This window comes from Pteronotus mesoamericanus, unplaced genomic scaffold (assembly GCF_021234165.1).
Source record: "Pteronotus mesoamericanus isolate MK-2021 breed Mesoamerican mustached bat unplaced genomic scaffold, CSHL_Meso_final contig_182, whole genome shotgun sequence".
In the NCBI taxonomy this organism is placed as follows: domain Eukaryota; kingdom Metazoa; phylum Chordata; class Mammalia; order Chiroptera; family Mormoopidae; genus Pteronotus; species Pteronotus mesoamericanus.
The window spans coordinates 4356853-4371275 of NW_026555078.1; the positions used below are offsets into that span (position 1 = coordinate 4356853).

The 14423-nt window shown below is 40.8% G+C and overlaps 1 protein-coding gene across 1 annotated transcript in view; it reads left to right on the top strand.

The window, feature by feature from the left end:
- BTBD7 (BTB domain containing 7) overlaps nt 1–13742 on the top strand; it is a 61061-nt gene extending 47319 nt beyond the window's left edge. Inside the window, exons 8-11 of the mRNA XM_054567103.1 lie at nt 1098–1287; nt 3965–4143; nt 6265–6711; nt 8510–13742. Coding sequence (XP_054423078.1) covers nt 1098–1287; nt 3965–4143; nt 6265–6711; nt 8510–9322 — 1629 coding nt within the window. The 3' untranslated portion in view covers nt 9323–13742. The remainder of the gene's footprint in view (nt 1–1097; nt 1288–3964; nt 4144–6264; nt 6712–8509) is intronic.
- Nucleotides 13743–14423: the final 681 nt, after the last annotated feature.

Genomic DNA, 14423 nt, shown 5'->3' on the forward strand with positions numbered 1-14423 from the left:
GCTAACTGTTGGAAATTATGTTTAGTCTTTGAATAAGTGCACACACTAAGAAAAAATTTCAGGTCTATTTAAGTAGTTGGTATTATGTATATTATAACAATTCTTCTAGAAAATATAATCTAAAAATGAAATACTGTAATTTTTATCAGATGTTTTTCAGCATTAAGAACTTGAGGTGGCCTTTTGAGTCTTTGAAAGTCAGAAATCACCATTAAGCTTTATGAAATTAATTAACAGGCAAAATAATGTGTGCTTGGGTATACAATTGATTTATCTTAAAATTTTTCTCGCTTTTATTATAAGAGTTTCTAGTTTAAGATACATAAAAGGATTTGTGAGAAGTTTATTTTGTTGACTAGGTTGATAATCTACCTCTTATTGACTGGTTGACTTTTTAAATAGTTCTGAAACATAGGGAAAAGCAGAATGGTTATACCTGGTCTGAAATAATTCAGTACTTAAACTCACTGAACTAGCTGAGGCCTTTACAAAAGGTGATCAAAGGTCTGTAGTCAACTAGCCCTACCCTCTGCTCTACTCCGTCTCCCCTGTTTCTCAGATGCCTGCACCTGCACATAAGTAGAAAAGTGCCCCAGTAAATGTGGAAAACGTTTATGCATTATGTCGTTTTGATCATTCTGCAAGTTCAGTGAAATAGATTCATCTGAAACTAATATTAACCACTAGGATTATTTATAGATCTGTTGAATTTCATATCAATCTGTAATATTTTGTCTTTTGAGCATTTCTTTTTGGATCTCATATTCAGCCAGTGTATACGTTTTCTTTATAGTAACTGTGTGTAATCTACGTCTGATTAGTTTTATATCTTTCCTTCAAACTTCAAATACTTAAATTAAAAGGCAGCTTCTCAGAAGGTGGTTATTTTTTTTCCAAATATACTCCAAAAAATCCTTTAAAAATTAAAGAGCTAGGGAGGGGTACTTCCTCCTTTCACCACTAATTATAAACTTCCTACACTGAAAACAATAAAGTAATTCCCTTTTTATATAATGAAGGTAATAATTGTTCTCCAAATGTGATTTAACAGAAGTGAATGATTGACTTACTCTGTTAATACTGAATTGTTATTTCAGTCAGTGCTAGACGAGATGATGGTGGAACAAACAGATCTTGTGCGTTTGCGAATGGTTAGAATGTCCAATGTGCCAGACACACTTTACATGGTCAATAATGCTGTGCCACAGTGCTGTCACATGATCAGCCACCAGCAGATCAGCAGTAACCAGTCAAGCCCCCCTTCGGTGGTAGCCAATGAAATTCCAGGTAAGGCAGTAACCTTGTTTTAGGCATTTATATTTAAATAAACAATCTGGTCTTTTTGTAATCCCTTTATATATGCTAATTCTCTCCCTATTCCAATATCCAGTATGCATTGTTCTCAAAAAATAAATACAAGCTAAGTTTTTTGGTTTGAATTTTATTTTATAGTACTAGGTATGTACAGAGTTCAGTTTTGCCCAAGGTTTCCCAGCCTTGGCTCTCTTGACAGTCAGGGCTGGATAATTCTATGTTGTGGGACTGTCCTGTCATTGTAGGGTGTTCAGCACTCCTGGCCTGGGCTCACTACATGCCAGTAGCATACGTGCACACTCTCCCATTTATAACCTTTTGGAAACTTACGTTTCTAGATATTGCCAAGTACATGTGGTGGGGGGGAAATTGCCTCCTGTTGAGAATCACTGGTTTAGAGGAATTCAGATGTTTTATCACATAGGGTATTTCTTACAAGACCTGTTGGGAAAGAGAATTATAATGTATACCTTTGAGTCTACATATGCCCCACAAAGATGTGGTTACTGTTGATTTTCTGGAGATCCGGTTTCCCAAGACCTGGTCTGCGAGTTTTATTGCAGCAGACTCTTAGTCTTAAAACTCAGGGAAGCGGCCACAGGTAGAGGTACGGCTATCAGCATCCAAAAACTCCAGGACAGCAGTTAATGTTCACTTTAACCAAAGGCTCTAATGTCATTTTCTAAGGTAGGGAGATCAGCAGTGCAGATGGGGTCAGAAATTTTTTTTTAATTTAGCAAACTGTAGCATTATTGGAAATGGCACCATTCATTTTCTGCTTATAAATGTCTGTTTCAGGTAAGGCTAATAAAAGACATAATGGCAACTTTTAATTGAACACATTTTATTCTGGGACTGATATCTGATTAGTTGTTGCCTTATCAGATATGCCTGTACATGTTATTTAAAGTAACACTGAATAACAGTATGAAGAAAAATATCTCTGTAGCTGATTCGTGCAAATCTTGAAGCTTTCATAATCAACACTCTTTCTATCATCTTAATACTTGAATAGCAACATAATTTAATTTTAGAACTGAATGTCAAAAGCCCAAACGTTCACAATTAAGTATCCTCAGAAAAGTAAGACTTGTCTTTCTGTTGTTTAACTGTTTTCTGTTGTGTAACCCTGTTCTGGTGTCATCCTCATTCTGACTTGCTCACCGTACTCTACCGAAAGGCTCTCTGGCTTCTTGGAGAAGACGTGTGGGCTCCTGTCTTGGCTCTGCCACTTCATTGGTGTGACTTTGGAAAAGCTGTCTACTTTCCTGCACATTAATTTCATTGTCTGCAGAATGGGGATCTCTCATTTCTAGGTTTGTCGTGAAGACTTATGGAAGCACCACAAGTAATATCCTTAGGAGTTGGCCTGACACAAAGCAAGCACTCGATAGATAATAGCTCCCTTTCCCCCCAAAATAATAGTCAGTTTGGCTCACCGTGCTTATGGACTTTGTCCCTTCTTCCCCAGCCCTCTGCTCCAGCCCTGCTCCAGGGTCCCGGCCCAGGTTCCCGCCTCCGACCTCGCTCACTCCCCTAAGGACTTCACACCAGGGCTCAGCGTGGCCTTCCTGTGACGTGCCAGAGAGGAAACATTTTAGGCTTACGGGCTGTGCATTTCTGTCATCGTTCCTCAGCTTTGTTCATCTCTGCTGTTGCAGGCCAGAAGCAAACAGAGAGAGCACCTAAACAGATGGGTGTGGCTGTGTGCCAGCAAAACTTCACTTACAGAGAACAATCAGCAGGCCTGATGTAACCTGTAGGCCACCGTAGTTTGCCAGCCCTTACTTGACACTGCGCTCAGCGCGCCCTTCACCGTATCACAGCTCTGATCCTGTCATTCCGCTGTGCAAGTGACTACCTATTATACTCAAGATACAACTCAGTTCCCTTACTGTGACTTACAGGGGCATTTGTGATCTGCCCCCCCCCCCAAATCTTTCTGACCCTCTGTCTTAATGCTCCTTTTGCTTATATTTTTGAGCCCTAAGTTCTAGGCATGCCAGGTCCTTGTGCCACACTCTCAGTTGCATGTTTTACACGTGCCTGGGCCTTCTGCTCGCATTCTTTGCCTGCCTGCTGTCCCCCCATTCTCCAGGATTGCACTCAGGGTTCTCCTTGTGCAGGAAGCCTTTCCTGTCTGCCTCCAGGCCAGGCGGGGCCCCTGCCTCCAAATCCCTCCCTCATCCTTTGCATGTCTGTCTCCATGACTGTTTGTGGCCCTGGGTACTCTGCCGGGTTATTTGGCTTACTTCACTAAAACCAGAGTTCTTTAAGGACAGGGATTATGTCTTTATTCTGCACACCCTAATATTGAGTCCAATCCCTGGTATATAGGGTGAATACATTTTAAAAACAGAAAATATCCTGAGATTCAGAAGAGAGTGTATGCAAGTAAAACTTTATTTAGGCTGGGAACTAATAACACAGCTCAGGAGCTGTGTGTCATTATCAAGAGCCCTTTGGACGCAGTGAAATTTTAAAACATTAAAAAAATAGAAGTATGTACAGAATAAGTTGCCAGAAACTTAAAATATTATCAAAAATCTATAAGAAGACTGATAGAAAACACACACCTTTTTTCCTTGTGCTTAACAAGTGGTCTTTGTGTAGCTCAGGTATTTGTCTGCAAACATTTTCCTTCTTCCAGTTCCTCGTCTCCTCATTTTGAAAGACATGGTCAGACGTCTGCAGGAGCTCCGGCACACCGAGCAGGTGCAGAGAGCCTACGCGCTGAACTGCGGGGAAGGCGCCACGGTCAGCTACGAAATCCAGATTCGAGTACTGAGGGAGTTTGGTCTGGCCGATGCTGCTGCAGAGCTCTTGCAGGTGGGGCTCTGCATTCAACTGTTTAACGCAGGGAGCCTGGATCAGTACTCAGGCAGAGTTGCAGGCATCGCAGGAGCTCCCACCGCACAGGTCTTCCTCATAGTCCGTGTGCTTTTGGGAGGCAGGGTGGGAGAGGGGACACAGCGTGGGCTCTGCAGTGAGAACAGGGTTTCTGTTATGGCTCTGCTGCTCACCGTCCAGTTAAGTGGAGCAGTCACTTAACTACTCTGAGTACCAGTTTCCTTACATGTCATGGGTTGTGAAGGTAAGAGCTGTGGCACCATGAAGCCACTGTGTCTCTTGTATGTGATAAACATAGAAATGGGGACTACTGACCGTTCCTGGTGTGTGTGCCTAGCAGAGCTGAAAGACGAAACAGGAAAGTCCACCCTGCGCTGTGCTCACTCCCTGGTCTGGCCGCTAGAGTTCAGGTTTTGGCCACCCTCATACTTTTCTTCCAGATGCCCCTCGTTTTCCTCTCCTCCCACTTATTACAGGAAATGTTTTGCATGATAGTTCAAACCCTAAAAGCTCTGGAATCAAGAATTGAGTTTTTTCAACTAGCAGGAAAAACTCATCTCTCGCAATTATTAGGTGCAAAAGCAATGGCACTGGTTTTGCAATGAAGGTAGAATTTGTCAAGTATAGTAGTTCGCCCCTTCCAGAGTGGATGCATTCCAAGACCCGCAGTGGATGCTTGAAACTGTAGATAGTACCAAATGAGCCTTTTATGTTCTGTGTTTTTTCCTGTGCATACAGAGCTATGATAAAGTTTAATTTATAAAATAGGCACAGTAAGAAATTAAAACAGTAATAATAAAATAGAACAAGTATAGCACTATACAGTACTGTAATACAAGTTATGTCTTAAATTATATAAAAGGTTCATTAAGCATTCCCTTAAAATGTTTATAAAAATGATAATCCAGCTTCTCCCCATATAATAGGAAAGGAGTGATGTTTTGTAGTTACTACTTCAGACTGAGAGTTCAGCTCTTAGAAGGCAGGATCCTCAGTTGTGCCTTTTCTTTTTTTTTTTTTTTTTTTTTTTTGGTGTTTATTGGTGATTTTCTTTTCCTTGTTTTTTAATCTTCACCCGAGAATATGTTTGTTGATTTGAGTGAGAGAAAAAGAAACATTGATGTGAGAGACAAACATCAATTTGTTGCCTCCCATTTCCCCCCAGCAGGGATCGAATCTGCAACCTAGGTATGTGCCCTGACCAAGAATCAAACCCGCAGCCTTTTGATGTACGGGGCGATGCTCCAACCAACTGAGCTATCTGACCAGGGCGATGATTTTATTTTCTTGCCAAAGATATTTTTAAATTGTTTTTAATTTATTGACCTTTTTTTTTTTTTTTTTTTTTTTTTTTTAGAAATAGAAACATCAATTTGTTGTTTCATTTATTTATGCAGTCATTGTTTTTTTTTGTTTTTATATTTTATCCTTACCCAAGGACATCTTTGTTTTGCATTGCTTTTAGAGAGAGGGAGGGAGGGAAAGAAACATTGATATGAACAAGAAGCATCTATTAGTTGCCTCCCATACACCCCCAGACTGGGGATCGTAGGTGCCCGGGCCAGGGATATGACCCGTAGCCTAGGTATGTGCCCTGACTGGAAACAATCCCACAACTCTTCAGTGACAGGACAGCGCTCTAGTCAACTGAGCCACACCGACCAGGGCTGTGCATGCATTGTTTGATTGTTGTTTGTGCCCTGACCAGTGATCAAACCCACAATCTTAGCATATTGGGACGATGCTACACCCAACTGAGCTTACCTGGCCAGGGCTCCAAAGACATATTTGACTTAGATTTTATTTTCTGAGCTTTTTTAATTATCACATAATCATACAAGAGACTACTGACCTGCTTGCTAGAATAATCTGTTAAGCAGCTCTTTTTGATAGCTGTATGTAGGCTACAGAGTCTACCCTCTCTCTATTTGTACTATTAAGGTAATTTTTTTTCTTGGAAGCTTCTGGCCTAGAAAACATTCACACCTTTTATTCTTGCCGAATGTGATTTCCTTAGGTCCTCACTTAACTCTTTCAGGCTATGAGTTTTCATCTATGAAATACACTAATCTCTTTTTTTTTCTTTTTAATCTTTCTTAGAATCCTCACAAGTTCTTTCCTGATGAACGTTTTGGGGATGAAAGTCCGCTCTTGACAATGAGACAGTCTGGGAGATGTCGCGTTAACAGTACCCCCGCTGCAGAAACCATGTTTACAGACCTAGACTCTTTTGTGGCCTTCCATCCACCCTTGCCCCCTCCACCACCTCCATACCAGCCCCCAGCTACCCCTATTCATAACCAACTCAAAGCAGGCTGGAAGCAAAGACCTCCCACTCAGCATCCTTCACGTTCATTTTCTTATCCCTGTAATCATTCACTGTTTCACTCGAGAACGGCTTCTAAAGCTGGGCCCCCTCCAGTCTATCTGCCAGGTGTTAAAGCAGCTGCACCTGATTGTACCAACACCACAGGACTGGGGAGACAGACAGTAGCTGCTGCCACCGCCGCCACCGCCTCGGCAACAACAGCACCTGAGAAACAAGCGGTAAGTTAGCACTTCAGAAACTTTCCTAAAATAAAAAGTTTGTGGAATATTAGAAGCAATTCCCTGGCCCTAAGAGCCCTACCGGAACTCAGCAATGCCTAGAACTATTACTGACAAGCTGGAAGCATAGACTTGGGTGGTATGGAAAAGGGACACTCTGGGCGAGTGAGAAAGGACAGAGAAGAGAGGCTGGAGGCGTGTGTGGTGGGCGTAGTCAAGTGCCTGCCTAGTTTTATTTTCCTTTGGGGAGGTGTGGGGTTACTGGACAACACAAGTGGCTATTACCAGTTGTGTAGTGCTCTGTTCAAGCCTTGTCTAGAATCTGTCACTGACTTTTCTTTAGAATCTAGTATTCCACCAGATGCTTGGATGGGACGGGAAACACCCCATCGGGAACAATGGGGCAGAAAACTCCCCATAGGAAACGAGTCCTCATGCCTGTCTTTGCCTCTGGCAAACTGTTCATCAGAGCTCTCATTTGGGAACCAGAGTAGCTAGTAAATTAAGCAAGAATTCTTTGCTCGATTTTGCACTGCTTTAGAGGTTGAATTGGTTTTATATAATACATTTAGGGAAAAAAGTCATGCTTTTAAAGTCTTCTGCTCAGTCACATACTGTCAGTAGCATTCCATATGGAGAGAAAATCCACCTGTATGTGTTCAGAGAACCTTCATTAAAATAGGACTTTCTGGACTCCAAGGACTAGTGTATACTTTGGGTCAAATTGTGACCCTTCTTCGCTTCATGACCCTTCTACCCACTCCCCGTGCTGTGCCTCCCAACCCCCTTCCAAAAAAGAAGAAACAAAGGTTGGTAGTGTTTATAAGCCAAATCCCCATCCTATTGGTCTGGTGTGGTCCTCCGTTCTACAATTACAAAAGTTCTACTACTTTATATTTTACTGTTACTTCTTTTTTTTATTACTATTATTAGTATTGTTCAGTTGCAGCTACTACTTTAAATTTTAAATAAAACTCCCAATAAAGGTAATTTATTGTTATGTTCATTACAGTTTTAATTATAATAATTAGGAATTGGCCCTGGCCGAGTTACACAGTTGGTTGGGACATCATCCCATACACCAAGAGGCTGCAGCTTTGATTCCTGGTCAGGGCATATATCTAGGTTGCAGGTTTGATCCCCATCAGGATGCATGTGGGAGGCAACCAGTCAATCAGTGTTTCTCTCTCACATCAATGTCTTTTTTCTCTTCTCTCTCTCTCTCTCCCCCTCTCTAAAATAAAAAAGCATTTCCTCCCGTGAGGATTAAAAAAAAAGATCTGGCGGGAAAAGAAAGAATTGGAAACAACCTTAATGTTCAACAGTGGGAGAATGGTTAAGTCAGTCATCGACACAGTGGAATATTACACAGTAATTTAAATGTAATCGCAAAGAAAATTTGGTGACAATTTATATATACACTCAATTTTGTGATAATGTGCAAATAAATGCTAACGGGTGGTTGCCATATTTTGCTGTGTATAATGCACACCCACGTTTTTGTGTGTGTTACACCCTGGATTATCATACCCATGGTCTATAATCATCATGTCCATGTATAATGCACATCCTACTTTCTCCTCAAAAATTTAGGCGGAGGAGTCCCCCTTATATATGATAGAATACGGTATCTCGGGGAAGGTTAGGATCGCTGTTATGTTTTGCTTTAGTTTTCTGTATATTTATCTTTCTTAAAAATAAGCGTGTATTTTATAATACGAAAACCAAATCTGTGACCGCCTGTACAAAGGAGCCCTGGGCCGTTGACTTTAACCCTTCTCACTGCTTCTGTTTGCAGTGCACACAGCCTGTGCTGAATGACCTAATGCCGGACATCGCCATGGGTGTGTCCGCACTGTCACTCAAGGACAGGCGGCTTCCAGAACTTGCTGCAGACACAGAATTAAGCCAGTCGGTTTCTGAAGTGGGACCAGGGCCTCCTCAGCATCTGTCATGTATTCCACAGAGGCACACACACACATCTCGAAAGAAACACACACTAGAGCAAAAAGCGGATGCTCGAGAAAATCAGCAGGAATATCCGGATTTCTATGACTTCTCAAATGCTGCTTGCAGACCTTCTACTCCTGCCCCTGGCAGGCGCACCCCCTCCCCCTCACAAGGTGGATATTTTGGTCCTGATTTGTATAGCCACAATAAGGCATCACCAAGTGGCTTAAAGTCAGCCTACCTGCCTGGCCAGACCTCGCCTAAGAAGCAGGAAGAAGCTAGGAGAGAATATCCACTTTCCCCTGATGGGCATCTGCACAAACAAAAGAACGAGCCGATACACCTTGATGTTGAGCAACCTCCGCAGCGGCCAGACTTCCCTTTGGCAGCCCCGGAAAACGCTGGCAGCGGGCCAGCACACGTCAGGGGACGAGCAGCAGTAGAAACTGACTTGACTTTTGGGCTGACTCCTAACAGACCTTCACATTCTGCATGTAACTCTGAAGCACCGGAAGAGAGATCCAGTAGAAGACTAGCAGACAGCGAGTCCCTGGGCCACGGAGCCCAGAGAAATCCAGATGTGGAAAGGGAAGATTCAATAAACAGAGGAAGGAGGTCACCAAGCAAACCAGACTTCCTCTACAAAAAGTCCGCTCTCTGAGCGCAACCTCCAAGTCGTCTGTGCCTGAGATGTGAAACATCCCATTTTATGATGTAACCCAATAACTTAAGAGACCAGTTTATTGATGCCAGCTGATAACTCAGTTTCACATTATTTTATTCTGGGTTTTGTACATACATGTTTATTAGACATGGCATGCTAAGAGGGTTGTTTTGAATGCTGCATTTGTCTATTTTGTGTTTGGATAATTATGTGGAGAAGCATTTTTAAGAGCAAGCAAGCTGGCACTTTTTTTTTCCTCTTTACAAATGATGGAATTTTTTTGCACTTGTACATTTATTTTGTCTGTATTGATTTTATATCAGTATGTTAACTTTATTGCCACATTTAAAGGACTGTATTTTCATACTTTTTGCATTTTAGCATTCATCTACCAATTTCCACGTGCATTGGATTGCACACTAAGATGTATTTTCTTATGAAATAGTTCTGTTTATTTTTTAATTATAGAAATCCCAAAGAACAGCACATCAAAATGCTCCTCTCTTCTGAATAATTGTTTTGGTTCGGAAATCTTCCTGCTCAGTCTCTTAAATACGGTCTTTCTTTTTTAGTAAGTCTTGGGAGCTGGTCTTTCCTCCAGTGGGTGTCCAATCAGGATCCTGGAGTTTTCTGGTTCTGTAGAGAACAGAAAGGAGAAAAGCCTTGTACCCAGGCTGAAAAGCTCACTGTGTTCACAGTGTGGACGCTGTCAGACCCGCCGCAGGTTATGGCCGTATGGATTAGAGAATCACCAGATGGGAGTCTATAAAGAGATCAGATTTTTCTTTATGATCAGAATCCTAAAGCGTGGAGATAGTGAAGTAACTTAAGGTTTGCACTGCAGGATTTCTGGTTCTGAGCGTCGTCAGCTCTCCAGCTGAGATGGGGGAGTGACTGCTTGCTGCCTTCAGTTGTCTTGCTCTCTATGGGGAGGAAAAAACAAAAACACAAACAAAAGGGCTTCAGTCTTTCGGATGTCATTTGGTGTTTGTAAGCATATGTTTTCTTATAAATGTTTTTTAAAGTGTGTCTGAATTTTGGTGTCCTACAAAAAGTTGTATAACGCATAATGCTTTGTCACCAAAAGAGAAAACTTTTTTTTTTTTTTTTTCTCCAGTGAAACACTACATGTCCTACTTGAACTCCATTCGGGACGCTGGTTTGGGATTTTTCTGAACCACTGAGCACATGGGACCTTTTAAGGTCCTCTCCCTTGGAAGGGCAATGTGTGAGCTAAGGACTTTTTTTTACTCTCCAATGTAAATATATTAGTATTTGAGTTTTTAAATCACTTGAGCATTATTTGAGCTTTCACTTTGTATTTTTACAGACACATACACACACAGCTGTAGCACTTAGAAGAAAAGAGACTTTCTGCACATTCCCTCATGTGAAGGATGCTTGGGAGCCTCTTTTCTGTGTATGTGTGTATATAGATACATATATATAAAAACCATGAATCACTGACACTCTTAAAACTATGCAGGGCTAGGGAGCCTTTACAAGCTACCATACAAATTAATTACATGCACTTTTAAGTCAATAGGTTTTTCTTGGGTATCAAAAACTTTAATTTCTCCCAAAACTGTAGATTCTCTTACAGTCTTTTCGTACTTTACCCTGTGGATATACACTCAGGAATAATCGGACATTTTAAAAAATCCTAACAGTAGATCGCCTCAAAGATGGGAAACACATCAGTGTGTCTGTACACTGGCGCGCTGCTGCTGCCTCGCGCTCCGCTGCCCAATTCGCTAGCTGCCGCTAGGGCGTCCATCCCCGCTGGTGAGGCTACACACTGAGTACCAGAGTCAACACTAACCTCCTGTAAGGTCCGCTGTGCATCGCCTTTGAGGCTCCCTTTTTTAAAGATAGAAAAACACAGGACTCTGTTGTCATTTTTAGGAGGTTTGACCTTTACATGATGGTGTCTTTTGAAGCCAATCACAGTCTGTCCCTCAGAAACAGAAATTGTTAATTCCATTCTGTTTCTCAATGTGTGTTTATAATACCTGTGTTGACATGAATTATTTTGATGTAGTTTTAAATGTTCTGATTCAGACTGTACCGTGCTGGTAGTGCAGATGAGGGTGGAAAAAAAAACTATTACGGACCTTTTAAAAAATACATTAGATAAGAGCTATTGATGCCACACATTCATTTTTCTGGAAGTTTATTAAATATTCTTTAATATCTCTAATTATAAAAACAAGTGGCCACTGTTCATAATTTTGTTCAATTTATGAAGTTTGCTTTTAATAGTTTAGCTTACCCAGCTAAATTGTGTGTATAAAGAGGAACTTGCTTTACTAAGGAATTGTGGACCGATGTGACTTGCAAAAGAAGGTAAACAGATGTGATTGTGTGTGTTCGGGTAGGTGGTGGTAGACTTTCAGTGTATCTGGTGAAGCATGGTTAATAGGGTAGGTTGAATAGCTCTGTGCCTCTAGTTTTTACCCCCATCTATTCAATCTTTTTTTAATGCTTACTAAGCATTAAAACATTTTAATTTTGTGCTAAGATAAATGTGAAGTCTGAGTAGGGTTGCTCTCAGAAAAAAAAAGTATATATAAAATAAAATTTGGCCACAGGACCTGGCATTTTGCTCGGTGTAGAAATTTCCTGAGAATCGTATCTCAGAACCCAAGATCTTATCTTGAGGCCCTGGACAATCAGGCCGTCAGACAATCGCCACCTTGGGTGCCCACCTTGTTGAGGTTAGAGAACTACCATTTAGATCCTGGATCACAAAGGGATCGATGTTGCTTCAAGATTCTGTTGGTCGTCTTATATATTGTAGCTTTGTGATTTTGATGAATAATTTGAGTTCAAAGTCACCTGTGACTCCTAAGGGGAAATAGTAGCATGAAAGGCAGAAATTATTCCTGTAAAATAGTTGTATGCGTTTGCCACATGCCACACCCTTTCTCCTGTGCCCCGTCAGCTTCCTCCAAGCACATGTCCCTGGGCCCCGTAAGCTCTCCTGTCACTTTGATAACCAGTTAGGTTTTAAGGATTTTTAACGAGGTCCTTTTATTTTAGTCTTTTTGTAGAAGTCTCTGAAACTTGACCTAATTCTTGTTTTTGCTTCCTCAAAATCTCTTTTTTTTTTTTTTTTTTATAATTGCCGTCCTATATTAGGTTTTCTTTTGTTCAAATTCTAGCAACGGGCAGTACTTGTCCCTTCCGATCATGGCGATGACGTGCAGTGTGAGGGGAACGGCATGTGCAGCAGCAAGGCCTGCACGTGCCAGTCTCCAGAGGAGAAGGGTTGACGTTTCTCAGTCCCTCTCAGCAAAATACATTTTTTTGTAATGTTTAATACACTTAAATGGGAAAATGTGTTTCATGAAACACTTGTAAGATACTGGTGTAGCAGTTGTAAGGCATTCTTGTTTTTATCTTAGGACTGAACTCAGAGGGAAATGTGTATTGGACTTCTTAAAAATTAATTTGATTGACTTTCAACTTTCTATTGGAAGTTACTATTAAAGCAGCAGTGATGGGTGCTATTCCCGATTCTGCAATGGTTTACTTTGTCTACTAAGTAATTTCAAACCTCATTACAGATCCTTACTGAGTTACCCATCAAACACTAAAAAAGTATTTTATTTTACTGTTTTCCATTAACACTGTTGTATCAACATTTTAGGAATATTCAGTTGTCTTTTTGTCTGATAAATTGCAATAGCTGTTACGTAATTGTTGTATTGGCAAGTCTTGATTTTTTTTTCCCCCTTTAGAACATTCTCAGACCGTGTGTCAATCTTCCATATTCTGACTATTATAATGCTGTGGCCGTTTCTATGGAAAGATTACTTGCAAGTGTGTGTCTTGAAAATAACCTCTTGTGTTTGTGTGTTTATGTGGGTTCTAAGAGAAGAGATAAGCTCTGGAAGCTTCGTCATGTCCCTGCACATGACTGTGTTCCAGGGGCAGGTGGCCTGGAACCCTGCTCTTCGGTGGGGTGGCTGAAAGGTAAAGGTTCCTGAACTCCACTTGGTGTTTTTGTGCCACATCTGTACTTCACAGAAGTGGTCCTACTCTAACACATCATTTCTTGTGGTTGTGCTGTTACCAGTATAAAGTCAAGTGCCTTCAATGCAAAAGGCTCAGAAATTTTTCTTAAAACTGATTTCATGTCCTATGCAAGTGTTTTCTACAACCTGCATAACCAGTACTTTGTAAAACTTGTTTACGCTTCAATTGTACATAGTGTTTTTTAAGGAAATATATAGTATTTTTATTTAGGTACCTCCAAACTTGAATTTGTCTGTGTGAAGCATTGTAAAACGATACATTTCTCTTTTGAGTATCATTACAGTTGTACAAAGGTTTTCACTGGTTCTATTTTTCTACTGTTACTGATAAGCATGTAACACTGACTTTATCCTACATATAGTTGGCATTTCAAATAAATGGCTTGTATAGAACCTGCTGAGTTGGATACAGTCTGTTATAGCAGTGTAGCTTGCAGTCTTCAGTTGCAGAAGCAATTGTACCCTTCTAGGGTAGAGTTGTGAGGTTTTCTACGTGAACTTCCCATTTCTAGAATTTGTCTTTCAGAGACCTTTTTTTTTAAATTGTGGTTTTCTTAGAAATACATTTTCATTGGAATCAAGGTCATTTTCATTTTATTTTCTACTTTTTCATCGGGGCATTTCTGAAAGGTTTTATTTTATAAATTTGAGCAAAAAGTTATTTGTACAGGGGTCTCCAGAGGAAGCTCAACATTCCACCCATGTGGATCCAGCATCTGGAATGTGCCTGGTGCTGGGGTCAGTCAGAGCCCCAGGAGAACCCTGAGGTTCATGGGCCTCCAGCGGTCAGAACTGTCTTTGGTCCTGAGCTTTTTTCCTTTTTAAACTCTGGCTTACTAGTATTTTTCAACTTGAAAGGGAAGTTGAGTTGTGACCTTCTGTCTACGTTTCTGGAAAAACAAAACATGCAAAATAGTCCTCTAATTTCCACATTTTAATTGTTTTAAAATAGCTGTTTAAATTTATTTTAAAATTTATTTTAATCATTTTACTAAGTTCCTTCATGCCTCACTAAAGCAATTCTTTATATTCTGTGACCATCTTAGGTTTAGCTATGG